The sequence below is a fragment of the Chionomys nivalis genome, chromosome 2 (genome assembly GCF_950005125.1).
Source record: "Chionomys nivalis chromosome 2, mChiNiv1.1, whole genome shotgun sequence".
Lineage (NCBI taxonomy): Eukaryota > Metazoa > Chordata > Mammalia > Rodentia > Cricetidae > Chionomys > Chionomys nivalis.
Genome location: NC_080087.1, coordinates 129,922,809 through 129,946,642, shown reverse-complemented (window position 1 = coordinate 129,946,642; position 23,834 = coordinate 129,922,809). Strand labels below are relative to the sequence as shown.

The window sequence follows — 23,834 nt, the reverse complement described above, 5'->3', positions numbered from 1 at the left end:
CCCCCCAACATCATCTCAACATTGTCTCCTCCCTCTGATGGCAGAAGTGACACCATGTTCTAAGCTGTTTCACTACCACCTAGGCCACCACCTCCCAGGTGAGCTCTCACTTTTTGAAGGATAAGTGGATATACGAGGGTTACTGAGAACCTTGGTAGGTAGATGCTCTGTCTATAGATTACCCACAATGCACATCAGCAATGGTTGGTAGCTTTAAGAGCATTCCTTTATGTGTCTTAGCAGAACCCATTGCTTTTTCAGTGTTCAAGAACTTTCCTGGTTTCAAGCCTTAATTTTTATGATTTTATAGTACCTTGAAAAAACTTAATTGTTGATTTTATTATCTTAAATCTTGATTTATGATGCAAAAAGTCCCAAACTACATAGACAAGTTAAGAATAAGCTAGACAGATGAACATGAGAAAAATATTTGGAGAATACAAAATATGTATTGTTCTTTAAGTCTTTTACCTAAATAAATATTGCTATCTGCCACAATTCAACATAACTTAGATTGTACATTCCTTCTAAAACTTTGTAAAATCTTAATTGAAGGGAGTTTATCTTTTAAAAATTGTTTCATATAAGAGGTTGATGTTTTTAGTTTTAAAACTAGGATCTGCACTTGATGACTATTTATATTGTCGAGAATACTTGACAAGAGAAAAACAAACAATAGGGCCACATGTGCCAACAGCTAACAAAAAGAGAATGAGAACCTGGTATTTTTGCCATCTTCTCTGAAAATAAGTACCTTGGCTTGCAATGATCACTACCTCACAAAGATTGTTCATGCATTCTATGGAGACAGTTTTCAAGGTAGATTGTGCATTCTAAAAATAAAGTTGACTGGTAACTTTAGGATGTCTGACGGTACTTTTACCAAAACCTATTGTACTCTGCTCTTCTTGAGCAAGACCTAAGCCTGGCTGAGGTTTTAAAGAGGGATCTCTACTTAGTTATCTGGGGACAAGGAAAATAAGAGTTGCCCACATCTTCTGCCAGGAGTTAAAATAACAATGACAGTCCTCCTACTTACCAGGCTGAGTCACACGCACATTCTTCTGCTTCCTCAGCAGTCCTAAGCAGATTGTTTGGACTGGAGCTCTGGAGGCAGAGGTGGGCACCACCTGCCATAAAAAGACTGCTGCGGTTAAGGATTGTCTTTTAACAGTTTGGCTGAAGAGAAATAGGAAAAGAAAACATTTGGTGCTGACAAGCACAGAGTCTAATGTTTGAGTAAGTGAATAGTGGTCAGGGATCCTGAGAAGGCTCAGTTGAGCATGCGTGCTTGCCACTGTACCCCACAACTTGAGTTCCATTCCCACAACCGACAGGGTAGAGGCAGAAAATCAACTCTTGCCTGTTGTCTACTGACTTTCACACATGTAATGAAGTTCGTTGAGTGTACACACACTCATGTGCACACACACACAAATGAAGGAATAAAAAAGTAAATAATTTAAAAAGCTATGGTGGTCTAGCCATACTTATTATCCAATTAATTATTTTATTAAATAGGGACGCGAGTTGTGGGTATGACCATTCAGCACTGCTGGATGTTTGTACTCAGACATTTGCTGTCCAATAGTGGAAACCTTGTCTCAGCCAATATAGATCTTAGGTCATAATGAATAGGGTATAGTTTTGCTTAATCAGAAAGATTATTGTAGGTTCCTGAGCAGCCTTTTATTAGAACATTTTTGTTACAGAAGCAAAGCACCTTGTAAATAAGGTTTATTTTGGATAATAATTGGCCGAAGGTTTAGGCCATAATCTGGCAAGATCATGAGACAATGGTGTCCTTACATTGGAGAGAATGAGTGTGTATCCTTTTGTCTCTCTTCCGCTTCACACAAAACAATTAGTAATTTATTTATGGAGTCTCTACCCATATAACTTAAGTTCATTTAACTAATCCCACTGTTGAAACTTTGGAGAGATTTAAGTTTCTTCTCTTTAAATTTCACAATGGGAGAAAATTTCAATATATGAACCCCTGAGAGACACAATCTACATCTAGCCTATAGCATACTTCTTAGTCTAAGGGCAGGCATCTATATGGGCATTATGAGACTCTAAAGGCGGGAGCTGAATATGAGCCAAGGCCACAGTTTTCTCTGAGACTCTTCAGCTTCCTTTCTTCTTTTTGGATTATTCTACATGACTGTCAATAACTCTTCCTCTACATAAAGACAAGGAGTGTAGTGTGTGAGTGTATGTTTGTGTGTGTCTGTGGGTATGTTTTAGATAGGAGAAAGACAAAAAGAGGAAAAAGGATGACACTGGCTGGCATTTTGAGACTGCAAGATATTATTTTTATTTTGTTATTATTATATTATACATTATTATTAAGGGAACAGGATGTGGTAAAAGGCAGGAAAATGTTACATTGTTACATGTAAGATAGTTTAGCAAAACCAAGAGCCACCTAAAGCGATAAGGTGGGCAGGGATAAGAGTCACAGAGACTGGCATGTGTAAGTGTTCAGTCTTCCCCTCACTTTAAAAAGTAGGTGTTTTTTTGCCATATGCTTGGGAAAATGTCAAAATACCTTGTGCTCCTAGAAAAATGACTGCAAATTCTGTCCTCCGTTGGCACATGCTCCAGAAGAACCCACCCAAAGGATGGACCGTCTGTGCTTCACTTGCACCCAAGAGTAGAGGAGCACACATCATAGAAATGCCCTCCTCTCCAGTTTGCTCTCTCACTCCTCCCACGCCAGTCCCCATGGCTCTTCCAGGGGCTGTGAGGATTGACTGTGCAGGCAGCAACCTGCGGAGAGTGACTTAAGTGTTCCTTTTAATCCTGTCACTGTTCTTGGTCTCATCCTTTGTAAATGTTGCATCCTATTATAATCTCAACAAATAAAAGAAACAACTTATTTACAAGTTACATTTTCTAGACATGGTGGTACACTCCTGTAATCCCAGCATTTGGGAGACAGAGGCAGGATAATCAAGAGCTCAAGGTCCCCGTTGCTTACATAGGAAGGTGTAGCTCATTCAGGGGATCTGATACTCTCTTCTGGTCTTGTTGCCACTTGTGTACTGGTGCATGTGTGCGCACACGCACACACACACACAAGAATTTTTTTCTAAAGCGAATCAAAAATGCATTATATTTCTATCAGGCCGAGTATGTTAGTCAAGTTACCTAATGCTGCAAGAAGGAGTTCTGAAACTTGGTCATAGCTTTGTTTTGGCCTCACTCAACAGTACTGCTTGGGGTAGGAAGTCATCTTTGTAGTCAAGTAGAGGCCCAGGCTCCTGCCATTTGTGATTGTGCTTCATCGTCATCTATGATCAGTTGGTGGAATGGCAGGGACCGAGGAGAAGTGCATGGCAGGTGGATACAGGCCAGGACTGTATTTCCACTCATACAGCTTTTTCTCAGTCGTCTGGGCAAAGGACACTCTAAGTGCTCAGAATGAAGAGAAAAGGGGTTCTGTAAACTGCTAGTAAAACATCTGAGGTTCTACTAGAAACCTATGAAGCAGGACCTTTGTTAGCTTACGTGGTGGCAAAACCAGATGTCAGTCACACTATGGAGATACAGTAGTGAATCATACTTCCTATATCATGTTAGAATAGTCAGTGTAATAGGCAAATCAGTCCATCAAAGTTAGTTCTTACAACAGTAATCAGATGTTTCTTTAAAATGTTCTTTATATATTGATATAGTGTTTCCAAAAAACAACAGCCAATAATCTCTGATGTCTGGTATTGTTGTTCACTTACTACAAAACTTTTTTGTTAAGGGAATTAATTTAGTTATAATTTTCAAAACTTCATTGTAGAATGAATAAATATTTGCACTTTGGTTATTATACAAAATTCATTGTTATAACCATGAATTGTAGTATCAAATATAAACACTTTGAATTTCATACAATTGTGTGCTTTTAAGAAAAAGTAGATTAAAGGTAAAATATTGAGGAAAATTCCCGTACTATTTAAAAAATATACTAAAAAAAGTAAAGTTTTTATGTATCTTGATGACCTCCCAAATAATCACATGAAGTCTCCAGTCATATTTTGCATTTGTTGCATCAGTACTATGTATTTGGATGGTAATTAACAGATGGCAAGTGCCACTAAATCCAGTTGTTTGTAGGAAGTTAATATTTGTCTTAGCTAGTGTTACTGTTTCTTTGATAAAACATCATGACCAAAAACAACTTGAGGAGGGAAGGGTTTACTTCACTCACAGTTCCATGTCACTGTTCATCATCAAAAGCAGTGAGAACAGGAACCTGGAGGCAGGAACTGATGCAGAGGCCATGGAGGAATGTTGCCTACTGCCTTGTTCCTCATGGCTTACTCAGTCTGCTTTCTAATAGAAGCCTGGACTATCAGCCTAGGGGTGGCACCACCCACAATGGGCCGGGCCCTCCACATCAGTTGCTAACTAAGAAAATGCCCTATAGTTGGAGCTTATGGAGACATTTTTTCCATTAAGGTTCCCTCCTTTCAGATAGTCTAGCTAGTGTCTAACTGACATAATGCTATCCAGCACAGTATTGTCTCAATGTTGTATAAAAGCAATTCTGTCACCTCAGCAATCTATTAAATAAGCTTATTTGTTAATAATGAATTCTGTCAGTGTTACTTTCCTCTGACTATGGAATTCTGGGGGATTTGTGAATAACTGCTTCACAGTCAGGGTGTAATCACTATTTATTTCTTGACAGTTAAAATTTCTTTGCCCTCTGAGGCTTGGTAGTGCTTTAATCACATGAACGTGGCCCTAGAGGGCATTCAAAATAGAGAAAACCCAAGAGACCTGGCTATTTGCTAAGTCAATGAAGAAAGACAAATTGGCGCTTCAAACTGTGAGAAGTTCAAGAAGCAATGAGTAAAAACCACATGGTTGAAGTTGGAGGCTGACGCTTCCGGGCGAGCCTGTCAAAGCTTTTCTCCTAAGAAGTGTGATGGCGTAGCTAACCATGATAATGTCTGGTAATTTTCTTCTACTCCTTTTGCTCCCACCTGCACTGATTTTTAATGAACGTCAAGGATTCCAGGTGTGCTCAGTAATTGCTACAGGAGACAGTTTGATTCAGAGGCAGTTGTAATCTCTGTAAGAAAAATTGAGAGTTCACTAAAGCAAATACTTCAGTGAGCGGGTGCCAGAGCCTGAGTCATTTAAACTCACTGTGAGCAGAGCATGAGGCAAGGTCCAGTAATAATCAATCCTGAATGAAGAGCAAAGGGTAACACGGTACAATGACTTGGTAAGTTCTTGATACCAGAGACTAGTATTTAGTTAAGTCTCCATGGGTCTTGACCTGGGTTATTTATATTTACAATTATAGTGAGTCTTGTTTAGGTAAATAAGACTTTTCAAGGAAACTTTGTCAAGAGAAATTGTCAAATTGCAGTGTCATATGCACACATGCATGCATTAAATGTCACACAGGCTTACATAATGGATTTTCTTTATATACTAAGAAAATACTATTGGAACAGAGCACAAAGGCACATTTTTCAAAAAAAAAAAACCTCTGTAGAAAGAAGAAATTTCGGACTCTCTGAGCATGGCGGTCAATGAAGACTGATGAGAAGCCAAGGACAATGGCACTAGGTTTCGATCCTAATACATGAACTGGCTTTGTGGGAGCTTAGCCTGTTTGGACGCTCACCTTTCTGGACGTAGATAGAAGGACCTTGGTCTTCCCGCAGGGCAGGGAATTTGGACTGCTCTTCAGTATCGAGAGGGAGGGGGAATGGAGTGGGGGGAGGAGAAGAGGAGTGGGGATAGGGGGAGGGAAGTGGGGGGAGGGCAATATTTGGGAGGAGGGGAGGGAAATGGGAAATGGGGAGCAGGTGGAAATTTTAATTAAAAAAGAATAAAAATAAATAAATAAGTAAAAAAAAAAGAAAGAAGAAATTTCATATGTATTTATAAATATAATATTCTTATGGTAGGGTGGAGTAACTTTTTATATAATATAAAACATTTGTAAATGGCTGAACTACAGTCAGTGATAAAGTTCTTGCCTCACATACATGAGGCCCTATGTTCAATCTCCAGTTCTGCAAATGAAAACATAAAGTGAAATATTTGTGCTTGGAGAAAACATATTTAGCCTTATTCTTTGCCCTGTCATTTTCAACTGTGGGACGTCCATTCTCCAGGTGATGATCCTGGCATCAGGAACCCAGCACGTTCCTCTAGGCTTCCTTAGCATGCTGTCATCACAGTCACTATCATGTCTCAAGATAACTGCAAGAGGCTCCAAGCTGAATGCTTGGTTTCCGTTATTGCTGCACTATGACCCCCTCTCTTTTCCACATAATAGCCATGTGAGCTTTTGAAGGTAAACTCTGCCCTATGAGAAGTTATTATATTTTGAAATGAATCTAAACTCTTAACCAAACTGTCTTTGAAACAGTTCTCAAAGCACTCTCCTGTTGTCTTAGCCAGCCTCACATACAGGAAGCTCAATCTCTCCCTGTGACTTCCATGCCCACAACACACTCTCGTCCTTTGTGACTATCTTTGCCCCACAACACTCTCTCCTGCTTAATGGAGCATCCTTTTGTATTTGCATAGATAACAGCATAACGTCTGTTTCTCCTGAGGTCACCACCCCAACGCATCCTTGACAATGAAGATTGTTTAGGCAGCTGGAGAGAAAGGTGATCACACAAGCGTGAGGACCTGAGTTCTGATTTTCCTGTCCAGCAATTCTGTCACCAATTCTATCTTTAACCTGCCAAAGGAATCCTACCAGCCTCAGTTGCCATTCGTTCTTGCCCCTAAAAGCCTCAAGCTCCTCTCCTTTCTCATAGTTAGGTTCCTGATAAAATGTTAACATTGGCTGTGTTTAATAAAAAGCTAGTGGATCATGTTGTCTATTAGAAAATAATGTATTTCTTTATAGTGTTTGTTACTTTCTAGAAGTGTGTATTATAATTTTATATTTCTTTATTCTGTTTTTATGGGGTGTTTTGCGGTGTTGGTCACTGAACGCAGGGTATGGCGCTTGAGTAGGCAGTCTACCATTGAATAACATCTTAATCTTGGTCAGATTTTTTTTTAATTTTGCTACATAGGTGCCTATAATTAAATTGACTGTTACATATAAAATAGAAATAGTTGTCTGTAGAGAAATTAATTTTACATTTTTCATTTATTTGAAAATATTTTACCATCTCATAACCTTGGACTAATTATATATATTTCATGCCCGGGGGTTTTCAATATTTTATGTCACATTCTGTCGCTTCAGAAGTTTGACAGAATGCAAGTAGCCAGCCATAAAAATTGACCTTGTTTCTAGGATTCACTCCAGGGTACAAAGATGTGTCTGTTCAAAGAGAAAAGTCAAACTGTATGTGAAGGCTGACCCATTTGGATCCGACCTGAGTAGTGAGAGAATTCCAAATGATAAGAATTTTATAGTTTCCCTTTCAGACTAGACTCACTGATGTAGTAAGCAAGGCAACTTTCAACTTAGCTCAGAATTTCTGTGAGTCACAATTACAGCCAGCAGCAAGCACACCACAGCACATAGCCTGCCCCAAATCCATAACAAATAAGAAATAAAAGGATTTGCTATATTATATAACTCAAACTTTCCTTTTACTTGGCTTATACTTTACCTTTCTAGGATTCAGTGTCTACTATCACTAGCTGGGTTTAATCCACCATTGATGTCATGGTTTTGCATCTATTAAAATGTGTGTTCTCTAATGTATATATGTACATACCATATGTAAATATATATAAACTAACTAGTTTATTCCTATAGCTATTTTTGCTAACAGAGACTTAGAAGACTGCTAATTCTTTGGCACCTGTTCATTCTCTTTACTGCATTGACTCTGAAGGAAGACTTCAGACTCGTCCATCTTCCTCAACTGAGTGTGAGCTGTTTATGGGGAGAGCCCAAACCTTAATCAGCGTTTTATTCCTGAGACATAGCAGAATTTCTGGTGTAAAGCTGGAAAGCAGTGAATGCTTATTGGTTAAATTCTGGAAAGCATAATAACCACATTGATAGCAATCTTAATATAAATTAAATGAACACTTCAACAGAATCTCATTTAAGTAATTTGTAAATTGGTTCCTTTCAACGGAAGATCCAGTTCCATGGCCTCTGAGCTGTCTCTTACTGTGCTCACAACACTCGTCCAATGCCTTACTGTTTGAATGCAGTTCTGACCATGTCTGTCTACGTGCAGATTTAACATGCTCTCACATCTGGAAACAAATGACATTCACAATAGCCTCATCAGAATTACACTGAACAGCCATTTAAAAGCTCTAGAGCTCACTAAACACTAAAATATTCTATAATAAATTTTAGTGAATCAGAGCTCATCAGCACATTGGAATATTACTTAAAATTTAATAAGAATAATACCCTTCCATATAGTATGAAAGAATGTTTATTCTCTTCTTGAGAAAGCAGGTCAAAAGTTATATAAACAATGGACAATTAAAAATGAAGACATTAGTTTACAAGACAATTTTGTAAAAAAAAAAATCTGTTCAACAGGTTATAGCAATTTGAGGTTAGACTTTGTTAATTAATTGTTAGTTTTGCTCCTCACATAGAATCCAGCCCATTTGCATCCCAAGCACACTGTCATCCTTCAGGTCCTTTTTTTCTAAAGCAGCTGTCTCTGAAAACTTCTCTATGCTTAGCCATATCTTCCTCCAGTTCACAATTCATTGGTCCATTATTGCTCTATCATTCTAAATAATAAACCCAAATAAGCCACCCCCTTCTTCCACATCGTTCACGGATGCTGAGTGCCTTCGGGACAGAGGTTGGGTGCATCCCTTATAATTTTGTCTTCGCCCGTCAGCCTTATTTTCCTATGTCTCCCTTTACTTCTGGACTAGAGAAAACTATCTGTCTTTACATCGTCCTGTCTTCATTCATCAGTACATACGTGTTTTTTAGCCTCCCTTGTGCCAGTGGACCAGGTGCCAGAATTAAATACAGCCTTCCCTTTAGGAACTTACAGCCTAGTGACCGAGCCAGATGGAACAATGAAAAACTTCCAGCCTCGAGTGAAGAATAGTGTAATGAGAATACTGGGAAAGTGCCCATTAGGGAGTCTTTCCAAAATTTGTTCTCCAACCTCAGTTTTAAAAGGCAAATCAAAGGCAGGGGCTGGATTTGGACATTAAAGGTCTCCCTTTAAGTTTCCTGACCAATCTTCTGCTAAGTCCTATCATGCTTTAAATTCAGGCACCGCCTGTCATGAGAGGGGCCACCATAAAAGTTTTCGATGCACCCCTAAAACTCCCCAAACTATATGCTGTTGTGTTTTTTTCTGCAATCTTCTACAACAGCATCTTTTCAAGCACTTTTCTAATGCCCAGATGCACTAAGCCTTTTCCTTTGATGTGTTGGAGAGTAAACTAATTGTTTGATGAATTGGGGTTGTAATCTTAGCATCATGCAGGCTAACCTCCCTTCACACTAAACAATAGCTGATCTTGTCACGTTCATGACAGAATGGACATCAGCTTTTGCTTAGTCACAAGCACTGATAACAAATATATGAATTTCAAAACAAACAGCAAATTATCTGACCGATGGTGGCCTGCACCTGGTTATACCCACTAGGTATGGAAGAAGATATTAATCTTAGCATTTTAGAAGAAAACCTTCATTCACATGTTGGAGACTTAGTCATCAAAAGACGGCTATCTTAAATTTAAATTTTAAAATGCAACTTATTTTGTTTAAATATTTTTAAAAGCTGTTTCTAGTGGATTACTAAGCAAAAATGCCCTATGTGGGATATCACCTTTTTAACTGACTATAGGAGCCCCAGACACTTCCCAGCAATATAGGCCCCTGACAGTCCTTTTGGTCGCCCAACAGAACTATATGTCAGACCTCATTGTGGAAGATGCTACACACCTTTGTTGCATGTTATAGATAAATCAAACTAGAACTTCCGTGGGAACTTCCCTTCTGCTGGCTAGATTTCACAGGGTCCTAACATTCTATGAAGGCTACTGGGAAAGAAAGAAAAGATGTCAACAGGCTAACATACCCATGAACTCTAATGAACTGCAATACAACCCTACGATGCATGGTATGCCCACATGTGAACTAGTGGCACTAATTTTATAGGGGTAATCAATAATTCTCTATTTGGATATGAAGGCTACTCTCCAGGAGAAAATTCCTATCTAGTGCTGTGAGCCTGATCAGAAACCTATGACAGATGGAAGCATAGGCCTTAGTAGGGAACTTAGTAGGTTGGTTAGCTATATTAGCGCAGCTTCAAACTACTTTCCAAATATTTATAGTTGTATTTAGACAAATTTACTCAGCCTTAACCAAAGAGGCCTCACTTTCCAGAGACTGTCAATAAATGCAGAAACTCAATAGTTTCACAAGTTGCTAAGCATAAACAATAGTTGGGTACTCAACCCTAAACGAAACATTTATGCTGCCCTCTCTGAGGCTCCGTGGACACTGCAGAAGATGGAACTACATGAATGCAGGAAGAGAGATACAGGAAGAGGAACTGCAAAATGCCACTTCTGAGCAAAACACAATCATTACAGCCAGGAGCTCACAGCAACTGCAGATGCCCAGCTCTGCACAGGGGTGGGCAAGCCCATAGACAACTATGCCTGGGCACAGGAGGGGATCGGGAGCACTATCTGCAGATGATGTACTATCTGATAGAGTGTTTTAACTATTTTACAGGGAGAGGCAGAGCCCCTGCCTCTGTTGTTTAGTCACTAGTGATCCCAGCAGGCTCCACAATGTAGTTTTAATCGATAGTCAGTCATACAGATCACCCTGATTAAACTAAAGCAGCCTCAAAACCAACCCAAAAGTCATGAATCTAAGAAAGGGACTGGTAGAGGGAAGCTGGACTTGAAGACATAGGAGGAAAGTAAACAAGGATGTAAGAGAGAGTAATAATTAATAATATATGTGTATGAAATTCGTGATCCTAGAGAAGCTAAATAAGAAGGTGAACCCAAAGAAAAATATACAGGCATCCTCCTGAACAGTAACCTTCATCAGGCGATGAAAGGAGACAGATACAAAGACCCACATTGGAGCACCGGACTGAAATCTCAAGGTCCAAATCAGGAGCAGAAGGAAAGAGAGCACGAGCAAGGAACTCAGGACCGCGAGGGGGACACCCACACACTGAGACAATGGGGATGTTCTATCTGGAACTCACCAAGGCCAGCTGGCCTGGGTCAGAAAAAGCATGGGATAAAACCGGACTTGCTGAACATAGCAGACAATGAGGACTACTGAGAACTCAAGAACAATGGCAATGGGTTTTTGATCCTACTGCAGGTACTGGCTTTGTGGGAGCCTAGGCAGTTTGGATGCTCACCTTACTAGACCGGGATGGAGGTGGATGGTCTTTGGACTTCCCACAGGGCAGGGAACCCTGACTGCTCTAAGGGCTGACGAGGGAGGGGGACTTGATTGGGGGAGGGAAACGGGAGGTGGGGGTGGGGAGGAGGAGGAATTCTTTAATAAATAAATAAATAAAAAGAAATTGTCAAAGAACTGAGCTTTTTAAAAGACAAGCTAAGATCTAACGATGAGAATGGGGCTCAGAGATCCAACTCATGAAAACCCTAAAGTTTCCAGACTTTGAATTTATGTTCTAAAGCATTTTTATTGGCAAGATTTCATCCCTTATTTTTCCTTTTTTTAAGAACTGTCATTTCCTTCTCCAACTTTTAGAATCTTGTTTTTAAGTCAAGCATCTCATTTCATCATAAATAACATGGCCTCTAAGATTACATATGCCATAACCTCCGGAACAGAAAGGCCAAGTGCATTTTATCCTTAGGTGCGGACCATTCTTTTTGATGGTAGCAACTTCTAGAAGTAGTCAATGCCTTCCCCTCATGAGGAGCTAAGGGCTCGTCATTCCATGGTGATATAACACCCATGGCCTATAAACCCCCTTTGGGATATCTGTAATTCTATACCATTTTCATCCAATCTGTGCCCAGAGGAGATTTGATTTTACAGTATTTTGTTATGTGATACTCAACAGAGTCTGACAGTCTTTGGATCACAGGTGATGCTGGGTATCTTCGAAATAAAATCATCCACTTTCAAAAGTCCAATTTACAATTTCCATCTGAAGCTTTGTATCCTGATAGTTAGACTTATGCTAGTTTAAAAACATTATTAAGGTCATGACAATCGAACTTCACCATTAGCAGTACTGACATAGGGATCAAATCTTACCTGCTCACCGCTTTAGTAGTTCATTACAGAGTTACAAAACTAACCTATAGGTTTGGCTCTATGTGTGAATTGACATATTTAGTAAGTATAACCATGGTTCCATCTTAGCTTTCTTGTTGGGGATCTATTGCTTATCTCGATACTTCTCTAGCATCTAAGTATAAACCCTTAATTAACTATGAGTATTAGAGCTAGAGTTCTAGATTATGGCATTTAATGTATTTATTTTCGAGAGATACTTGATCTTCTATGTGTATAATATCTGAAAGGGCCTGGATGTGTTACACAGTTGTTAAATATATGCTGCATTTCACAGTAGAAAAATCCTTATTAAGTTTGGGATGATGCGTTACATTGGCTGGTGAGGCAGCATTTACTGAATTTCCAGCCTGCTTAGAATTATGACTCATTTGTATTATCCAGGCTTAACAATAACCTAACACTGGGAGGTTTTGTATTCCATGCCCATCATCAGCAGAGTTAATGTCTCCTGTGCCCACTAATGTTCTTTATACTAATTTTTAATTAGCATGATGTGTGATGAATAATGAGTCATGAGATAAAATTTTAGTTATTCTATATTCAGTCTGTAAGAGGCAGAAAAGATTCAAAACAAATACCTAGGTTTTCAACTTCATTGTCATTATTAACAATACCTTTGATTTTACATGGAAAACAAAGGGCAGAAACTTGGGATTTTAAGCCATTTATCAACAAATACTTAAATTTAGGAACACCCACAAAATACACAAAGATATATGTGCTACATAAAAATTATGATACTTTTAGAGATAAAACTGCATTTCTGTTGTGTGGTTGGTGCTGGGATGGGTAGTAGCTGTACAAAACATAGTTGAGCCTCCATGAAAGGAGTAACAGGGTTTATGTGCTTAGTTCTGTTGTTAAACTGGTTGTTTGGTTCTCTTGTTCCCTTCTAGAGAAGTGGCAGCACAAAATTATATGCCTTTGTTTTGATTGAATTGCATACTTCATGATGACAGGGTAGAATGTCTCAAAGAAAACGCCCTAGAAACACTTGTACCAAAGACACTATAAAAACTGAGATTTGTCTATCTCTGTCTGATGTAGGAACACCTGTACCAAAGACACTATAAAAACTGAGGTTGTCTGTCTCTGTCTGATGCATACTATACTTTTCCTTTAGACTTTTCTTTTTTAGATTTCTTTTTTTATTGATTTTTATTGTGCTCTACATTTTTCTCTGCTCCCCTCCCTGTCTCTTCCCTCACCCCTTCAACCCTCCCCAAGGTCCCCATGCTCCCAATTTACTCAGGAGATCTTGTCTTTTTCTACTTCCCATGTAGATTAGATCTATCTAAGTCTCTCTTAGAGTCCTCATTGTTGTCTAAGTTCTCTGGGATTGTGGTTTGTAGGCTGGTTTTCTCCCAACTTCTTCTTTTGCCACTATTTGACAGTATGTAATGCTGCCTGCTAATAATTATATTTGATGGCTAAATGTGTTGTTATCTTTCCAAAATTTAACCCAAGGACAAGCAAGGAAGCGCGTTTGTTTAGGAATCCTAAAGGAAAGTCCGAGGCTACTTCATCACTTTCAGCATGTGCATCTGAATTATCAGGACACATTCAGAATTACTACCAGATGTTCCCACTAGCATCACCTCATTCATTTCCAATCGGTAAAGAAAGTTAAGCAAGTTATAGTTTAATGGCACATTAGTAAATGCCAACAATTAGGCAAAAATAAACACCTTAATAGCAATTTTAATATGCTTCATAGTCTGACCATCCTTTTACAACATGAACTAGTTGTCTTGTCATAGAAAAGAGTAAATTTTAAAACAGAAAATTTTTTCAAGGTATTTCTGCCTCTTTCAAGTAGCATTATGTAAAAGTTTAAAACTACCTTATTTCTTCTAAGGTAGAATAGAAACAGTCTACCTCATGATCAGAGTCCGTGAATGTACCATAAAAGTTCTGGGCAATGGACCTGAAAGGCACATCTCTTTGTAAGACTGTTAATATGACCTGACAACATACTTGCCCTCCCCTTTACTTCAGTGACTCCGCAGTGATGTTTCTTCTCTGTAATTTTGCCCTTCACTGCTCTTTCCTGAACAACCAGCTTGTCCAAAAACACCAGTCTTCAAGCTCCGTCACGGTCATTGGGTAAAATACTCCTTCGCAAGCTCAGTCCCCCAAAAACTGATTTACTACATCTATTTTGGAAGTGGTGTGTTAAAAATACTTGACGATACATTGAAATGGTTGATAACCTATGAGTATTTCATTTTTATAATTTGAAGACTTTTTCTGAGATGGGTTATGATACTTTATTGTGGGGATATTTCTAACCTCGTATGCTCGGTCTACTTGGTCTTACTTAGATCTCTTCATTTGTTCTACTACATGTGCTTTAGATGGAGTTGGAATGTGAGTTGCATCTCCTACACCGCTCTCCACAGCTTCAAATTCACTCTTTTCTCTTGAGCTGATGGTGACCAAACATTCATCTCTAATGGAACCTTTCTCCTCATGTTTGCCTCGTGGTTGGCCGTTGAGGACTAACTCAGTCAACAGTAAAAAAAATATTTGAAACCCACTTTATGGTAATGTATCCTGTAATGTATTGGTTAGGTATATTTTTGACTAACCTCCTTCACACTTGGAAAGGAGAGTAAGGGAAAATTACAAATTATTAAGCAGGTAGGTAGAAAAATAAGAAAGTGGGTCCTTTTTCTATAAAATGTGTCTTGATTTGAATCTTAGCCTTAATTTTTTTAAATAAAATAGTCATTGGTAACTCAGAAAGATGTCAGAACTGTCTAGAAGATTTTCTTCTGCCATTTCATTTTCATGTTTCTCCTTAAGCAATGGAGGCAATATGGTGGTTGTACACTGTTTTCTCATTTCTGTATGACCAGAGGGCATATGTACTAAGGAAACACGCTTTCATACATTTAAACATTGTTTTTTTTTTATTTTTTACTTTTTCTAAAGAACAAGTAATGCAGGAATCATCAAAGTGTATACCCAATCTTTTTCATGTTCAGGATCTGGCCTTCTGACGGTAGATAGAGGGACAGGAAAACACTGTGTAGTTTAAACCAGCTGAGATGTGAGTGTATCTGAATGTGCACATCTAGTTTTATGGAGAACAAAGCCTGTTACCCTGCTTCACTAATAGAACTCATTGGCATTTGTCAAAAGTTGTCATCTGTGTGGAAAATGATTTTAAAAATATTACAGGAAAGATGAACAAAAATATATTTTAAAACTAAAAATTTTTCTAGAAAGCACATTTTTCTGGTGGAGTGTTTTCATCTATAATCTATCACAACAATCTAAATTATTGATGTTTTGCAGAAACTTTTCTATAGAAAGGACTAATTGATTCTGTTTGTATCTGCTGCACTTTGTGTACATGCATAGAGCTTCGTTGTGGAGGGAACAATGTGGCTTTCTCATAGAAATCAAAGTTGGAAGGTAGTGGTGACAATAGTTAATTGCTTATTATAGAGCTCCTACTTGATTTCAGAAAAGGTTTGATAAATGTTGCCAACTAGTAATAATAAAGAGCCAATAGCAAGAACTTAGAAATGGGGAGTTAGAGAAGAACATTACACTCCTGACAAATAGAGTGTGAGAATGTACACAGTCTGCTCAACTAAGAATGGTCAGACATAAGCAAAATTTATTATTTTATTTCTAAATTCAATGCAAGTTATCTCATTGTACAGACCCTTACTGCAAGGGTCAATAATGTAATAAAACAATATTTAAATAATAGTTTCTCATATTTAGAGACAGATATTTGGGCTGCTTGTGGCCAATTTTAATTATTTTTTCACGAACACAAAATTATGAATCCTTTTATACATTCAGACACATACTTTAGAAAACTGATCAAATTTTAAAAGTTAGAATGTAACCTTAAACCTAGAAAAATGTTAAAATATATATTGAAATATAGGATAATGTTGTAAAGCTTTGTTCAGTATCAGTAAGCACTGATAATGGGCAGACCAACCCATAAGCTACAAAATTACTTTGCAAGGTCATACATTAATTAAAACGTTAGACTTAAAAAAGTCTATGTAATTGAAAATTGGAATACACTTGCCTTGAAGTCATGAATTGAGTTTTTCCATAGTATTTAGTTTCTTCACCAAGCTATTTCCTTGCTATCTACTTTGAGTTTCCTTGTTGTGATAAAACACTGAGCAAAAGCAACTTGGGGAGGGAAAGTGTTCATTTCATCTTACAGCTAACAGTCCACCGTCAAGAAAAGCAGAGGCAGAAACCTGGAAGCAGGGACAGATTAAAGCAGAAAACATGGATGGATGCTGCTTACTGGCTTGCTTTACCTCCGCTATCTTTCTTACACATGACTTGGGGTTGCACTGCTCACAGTGAACCTGACATCAATTAGCAATCAAGTTATCCCACAAACATGCCCACAGGTCAGTTTTATGAAGGTAGTTCCTCAAATGAAATCCCATCTTTCCAACTGTATCAGATTAACAATCAAGGTTAACTATCACAAGTCCAGCTTTTGGCAACTTGAAACACAAGTACAAGTGTGACCCCAAAATTTCTGTTAGGATTTAAGTAAAATGCATCATCCTACTTTAATAATCAGTTGTGAATATTAATAAGCATGATCAGATAGTGTCTCCTTTGATGCAAGAAGCTTTTTTCCTCCAAAGCAGCAACACCCTTTTCCAATCATATTTTCTGTCACACAATGAGAGCTGACACTTAATAGGCAGACTACACACATTTCAGACTTGGGAAGTGATGTCTGAGCACCCTGCAACTTCTCATGCAGTCAGGTCATGCTTTCTAGCCTAGGATTTTGATTTATGTGGTATTAAGTGAAATTTGTGTGCTTAGGTAACTCTTCTTCCAAAATTAGTTTTTTATTAATTTTTAAAAGTTCCTAAATTTTAAAACCTTAAAACACTCAAAAATTTCTACTGTAAATGTTTAAAAGCAAATGATGTGAGTCTTTGAGTGGATGACCACTGACAAGCATGTATCTGTTTAGATGTTGGTCTGGTAGTTAAAGGTGAAGGTTTTGTTCACTGGAAAGTTTGTTCCAGAGAGCCCTGGAGTGAGAGATGAGGCACAGGCAAATGTATCTGAGTGTTGTGAGTTGTTATCATCCTGGTATATTGCTTGGACTATCAAGAGCTCCCAGATCAGATGTGCTGGAACGATTGATAAGTTTTTGTTTAGAGGTTTTTTGTTGTTGTTTTTATTTATGTTTGGACTTTATTTTGTTTTTTTATTTTAAAGAGCAAAAGTGTATAGTGCTTCCACAGAGAACTCAAGTTGGTTCTCAGCACCCAGACTGCAGCTCCCAACCACATGTGACCCTGTTCTCAGGGATCTGATGCCCTCTTCTGGACTCTGTGGATGCTGCACTCACCTATGCACACCCATTACAGAGACAAATGCCTAACCACAGATCAATGTCCTTTGTTTCTACATTAAACTTCATTCCTAAGAAATAAAGTCTTAGCTCTCAGAGTTGAGCGTACACTACAGACTTAAGCCTTTCTCAGATCCTCTTACACATGCTGGTGTATAGGATATCAGGAAACAGCCCCTGTGTATCATCATATCGCCCTGAAATGGAAATGCCCAGTGGATTAGGAAGGAGCTCTGAGGAGGCTCAAGGTGTGCACACATGTGAACTAGCACATCCTCCACCTAAGCGAGCATTTTATCTGCTATTTATTTCACAAATATGTAAACCAGAACTAGTCATTAAAAACCAGGCATTTCCAATGGAGTGCAACTGTATGATTTATTTGAGTAGAACTCTTCAACCCAGAAGTCTTAGAGGAACCTAGAGATGGAAATTAAATATAGTATAGTATCTTAGCTAGAACTCAAAACAGACAAACCAATACTGGGCACTATACTAGCTAATAATGTATTGAGAACTGTTTTATTAACTATAATGTGTCATATTATTAAAAGATGTTCAGAATTTGAAAACTTATAAAGATGAATTGTGGAAACGCTATACTACCCATTCGGTTTCTCTACAGAACTGAAAGTATATAGGACACAAAGCCTATTTGTTCTTTAAAACAATACATGAGAAAAGCCCAGACTTCTTCATGTAAGTTTTTTCTGTATTCACTATTTATTCTGGACACACACACACAAATCAGGAATAGTAAGACATTGAGCCACACAGAGACTCGGATGCTCTGAAGGCAGCTCTGTATCCAGAATGTGGCTATTTGAATCTGGATAATTTACTTCATCTCTAAGATGTGTGAAGATACCATAACAATTTAAAAAACACAGTGTTTAGGTTTTTATATTAGGCAGTTTGATATTTGACTGGTACACAGTGCAGGATGGGATGGGGGAAGAATGTTGCTGCATCACTGTATAAAAGTGACATGTTTAGTTTCTCATACGTACACGAGGGAAGTTAGTCGTGAGAATATGTTCTTCCCATCAGGTTCCATTCCTGGGATGTTTGTCATACCGTTCAGAATGCTTATTGAGTCCTTAGTAATAGCTCAGGACAGATTTGCAAGTAACTCTTAACATGTACTTGACCAAGTTTCCAAGTTCCTGTTATTTCACTAGAAATTGTAAAAAACCACCTAAAATGATTACATGTAATTACTGGTGGTTTAATAAATGATGGGGTAATTATAACCATAAAAAACCTAACTACTAATGTTTTCTTTGCATTGTTTGCTTTAATTTTGTAATCAGTGAAACTAGGAATTGTTGGGAAAAAACTCTTTGGTATACTAGGTTCTTTGCACATTGTATGCAATATAGATACTCCTGGTTTGTTCATGAGTCCTTCAATCCACGTTTTTAAATCTAAGCTCTGTATATGTTGCTTAAATGAGATTTTATAAATGATAAACAGAATACTTTGGAAACAAATTTGGAGGCACTCTGGTGTTAGAATCAGTTAGATGAATGGACTTATTAACTTGTCTCATTTCTGGTTTTTGTGGTTTTGATATGCGTCAAAAGCAAAGAAAAGCAGTGAGTTCAGAAGCAGGGCTAGCAAGATGGTTCAGCAGCTAAAAGTGCTTGTTAGCCAATGGAGCCAGCCTGATGACTTCAGTTCAGTACCCAGAACCCACATAAAGTGGAAGGAGAGGTTCCACCGATCCCATAAAGCTGTCCTCTGACATACACATGAACACCCTGGCACATGTTTGCTCGTATGCACACACACAAATAATAAGTAAATATAAATTCAGTAAACTATAAGTGCTTCTTAGAAATCTGGTAGGAAAGTTTGCTTCCATAACAGCTTAATTTAAATGTTGGATCTATAAACAGCTGGGAGCAAGAAGTAGATTCTTCCTAACACTGCCTTTGTTTGTTTGGAAGTCTTCACTTTGGTTACTCTTTACAATACATAAATAAATAAATAAATAAATGTTCCTCATTTCCATTAGAATCATTGCGTATGTTGTCACCCACTGTGTGGGGACAATAAGCCATCAATAAGACTACATCAAACTGAGAGGTGACTCACCCTGTCAGATTCATCTCTAAACTTAGCATCCGCATGTAAGAAAGAGAAGGTCATCCGGTATCTGCCATTCACGTAAGGTTAAGAAAATGCCTCCTCCACAGAGAATCCATCCTGTGCTGTAATTCACAGCTTCCTCCCTCACATCAATGCCCTAGCGTTTCAGATCCTACTTGACTTAGTAGTGAAATGATGTCATTAAAGAAGACATAGTTCTAACACTATTGTTTTCATTTTTTAACTGCAAGATTTGTACTTGTAGAAAAACGTCAGACTTTCTCAAATTATAGGTATTGTGTTTGTTGGGAAATTTAGTCTGTAACCTTCACTCATTACGTTACAGTACTCAGAAAATTATCGAATTGGCTTGGCATAAATACTAGTGAAATGTAAGTGCTGGCCATTTTCTCTTCCTGGTTCTCTTGAAAGTTGTGTTTTTAAAGAGTAGTTGAGTGTGGTCTGATAATCTAAATTTCCTCCAGCCATTTCTCTTCCTACCTTTTTCTACTTAATTTTCTCACACTGTGAATTCCCCCAGTGCACAATGCTTTGCCTAATGGGTCAATATTTAGAATGTGTGTCAGACATTGGTTAACATGTGTCCTGAGACACGGTTGTGCTTTTTGCGCTGTTTTATTTTGTTTAGAGAATATATATGATTTCATGGAACATTCCAGAAATGCTCTGCAAAAACAATGAAAATGTGAAAGCTGTTGTATTAATAATATCTGTTATTTTTTTAAAGCATGGTGATCAATAAAGCAAGCCCCTTAAATTTGAAATTTGATTTGACCTCAAATTTCCCCTATTTTGCCACTGATGTTTTTAGATCAGGAAGCTGCTCCCAAAGTGATAACTAACACACACACTTCTGTCTTCAGGAGACAGTACAAAGCTCTGAAGGATGGCTGATGAGCGGAAGGACGATGGGAAGGCGCCACACTGGACGTCAGCCTCACTGACAGAGGCAGCTGCACACCCTCACCCTCCAGAGATGAAGGATCAAGGCGGGGCAGGGGAAGGGCTGAGCCGCAGCGCCAATGGATTTCCATACAGAGAGGAGGAGGAGGGCGCCTTTGGGGAGCACGGGTCACAGGGCACCTATTCAGATACCAAAGAGAACGGGATCAACGGAGAGCTGACCTCGGCTGACAGAGAAACAGCAGGTAACTGAGGGGCCACAAGGACTTCTTTATGCTTTGTAGTCGGGTTGCTCTGCAAGTGAATTAATTGGCAGCAGCTGGTCCTGTCACTTTTCAAGGACAGGAGCCCGATTAGGAGGAATCAATGCCCTCGCAAGCCACGCACCAAGCACCATGGCAGTTAGTATGACTTCCCCAACTTGGTTGTAGTCTTGATATTGTTTCCCAGCATAATTTTTACTACCCTAATTTTTATGGGCAAAATACTCAGTGCATGGATATCTTGCTATGAACAGTCAGTATTTTAACCTATTAAGGGAAAAATGTTTTCTTCTTATTAGCTTAAGTAACATTGGAAGTAACTAAGTCCAAGGGCTTGATTAGAGAGGAATATTTCTTTTTATTGTAGAAAGAACGGTGAAAAGCACCCCATCAGCCTTTCAAATGAGAAGTATGGAAAGGTGATGTTTAAAGGGGATTGTTTTTACTTAGGGAAAATTTTTCCAACTATCTTCTGAGGTGCCAAATAAATTCACAGGATTATACCAAGATAATGTAAGTATTCTTTGAAGCACAGGGTATCTTTGCCTGTCAAACACTGCAGAAGCCATTAGCTTGTGGCAGTTCTCTTTCACCATTAGCACAGGCTGTCTCCCTCTTAAAGATTGTATGTCTTCTTCACTAAGTTGAATCCTCTGCAGTTGCTCTGATACAAAGCCTCTGGGAATTCCATGAAAACTCTGCAGAATTCCATGAGAATGGGAAAAGAAATTGGATGTATTTCTTGACTGAACCAGGAAATTTAGAAGCTATGTAGTGCTCCAAGCACATACATCTTATTAATAAGGCACTGTGATTGAAAATGAAATGAAAATAGGCCTGCCTTTCAGGGTTACAGTGAGGATTATAAAATAGTATAGAGTGTACAAAGCCAGTGTTCCAAGACATGGTATCTGTTAGCTACCATCGTTGTGGGTAGCAGCAATGGTGACACTCTTGAACAAGGACTTTTTATCTCTGGCTGAATACAGTGGAGCTTGCTGAGGGTGGGACTTCCCACTGAAAGGACTCTGATAGGTTTGAGATATAAGGGAATGAGGACAAGCTACAGCATCATGGTAGGAAAGAAAGAAAGAAAGAAAGAAAGAAAGAAAGAAAGAAAGAAAGAAAGAAAGAAAGAAAGAAAGAAAGAAAGAAAGAAAGAAAGAAAGAGAAAGAAAGAAAGAAAGAAAGAGATAATGGTGTCCTTATCATCACATCCTGCAGCCCCTGGCTTTATAGCTGTAGTGTTCAATACATGTATGCTGGACCAGCAATGAAATGAATGGGCAAATGCAAAGACAGTCTTTTTCAAATTAACTTGGAATCTATACTTTCATCCCTGGTTTTAGAGTCCTTTGTTGTTACACTCCTGTTGGTTCATTTTTGTGTTTGTTTTTGTTTTTGAGGAGGATACCTCTCAAGCTGTCCTTTAACTTATTGTATAGTCCAGACTCTACTTAAAGTCAAGGGTATTCCCTTATCTCAGCTTCCCAAGTGCCAGGATTCTAGGCATAAGACACCATGCCAGGCTAGCTATGTCTCTTAGATACTCAACACACAACCCTTATAGACTACCATGGAACAATACAATGCAATATAGAATAAATTACTGTATACAGTATGCTTATTCAAGCCATGAGCAACTAGTATTATGCAATATCCTATTTATTCAGTGATCTTAATGAAGTATTTAACAGCTCAGAAAAATTTATTTGTCAGGTCAATGTGTCCTTGCCAGCTTCCTTGAGAAGATTATATATATAAATTAGATCCAGCTCGCAAGTATTTCTTTTGTGTGATGGTGTCAGGAACATCCAGTGTTATTGTGCAATTCTCTCAATATGCATCAAATGAGACTGTATTATCCTAGAGAAATCAATTTCTAAGTATTCATATGTGTGCTTACAGTGACAGAGATGGTACATCGTCATCTGTAGGTTGCCATGGTGATGTTTTCAGCCTAAACTATGGTATGATTTTTTTAAACTAACTCTTTTCTAAAAAATAACAGGCCAATTCTTGAGCCCCTAAGATGTGCAAGTGTAGAAAGCTATAGTGATAGAATAATATAAAACTTGGTTTCCTCATACTTAGAGAAATGCTCCAGTGATAAATCAATAATCAACTTCTTCCCAAACAAGTTTAATAAAATAATAGCTATTGTCATGGATGATTTATAGATAATTTCCTTAAAATATGTGTTATAAATCATCACCTGTGTATGCATATACTCCTAAATCTCAAATATGCCGTTTTTAAAAGGCTATGCCGTGAGGGTGGTGACCTCATTGGAACTGGCATTATATTTGGAGGTGAGCATTTCAAGAGGGACCAAAGAGAGCTTTTCTTTTAATTCACCTACAGTGTAGAAGTATATCACATTTATTCCATAAAATATAATCTTCAAAAACAAAACTGTTCACATAAAACACTCCTCAGTGTCCTCAGCTATGATTGTAGTGACCAGGAAATTCCTAGTTGACTCAAAAATGTTTCTTTTGCTTCCTTCTTGGCTGTGGATGTCTCTTCATTTCCAGAAGTCTTTTATCTGAGTTTGTAACCTCTCTATAAATGGAATTAAGAATGGAAGCTCTGTTTCCCTAAGACTGGGCCCCCTCAGCTTTGTGCTCTACTTTGTCATGCACCGCTTGAATATTCTTTTTCATGTATGGGCATTGACACTTCTTTAAAATGAACATCCATGGTTAACTTCTCTTTGTTCTTGTGCACTGAGCCCAGAATTGGAAAGCAGGATATGTTAGAAGGCAATGATTTTTTTTTTTTTTTTTTTTTTTTGGTTTTTTTTGAGACGGGGTTTCTCTGTGGTTTTGGAGCCTATCCTGGAACTAGCTCTTGTAAACCAGGCTGGTCTCGAACTCACAGAGATCCGCCTGTCTCTGCCTCCCGAGTGCTGGGA

The 23,834-nt window shown here is 38.3% G+C and overlaps 1 protein-coding gene across 23 annotated transcripts in view; it reads left to right on the top strand.

Moving 5' to 3' along the window:
* Nucleotides 1-23,834, top strand: part of Map2 (microtubule associated protein 2) — a 280,270-nt gene that overhangs the window by 198,020 nt on the left and 58,416 nt on the right. For all 23 annotated transcript variants that reach the window (XM_057761426.1, XM_057761424.1, XM_057761444.1 and 20 more), the window contains one exon: nt 20,615-20,899. In XM_057761426.1, coding sequence (XP_057617409.1) covers nt 20,638-20,899 — 262 coding nt within the window. In that variant the 5' untranslated portion in view covers nt 20,615-20,637. The remainder of the gene's footprint in view (nt 1-20,614; nt 20,900-23,834) is intronic.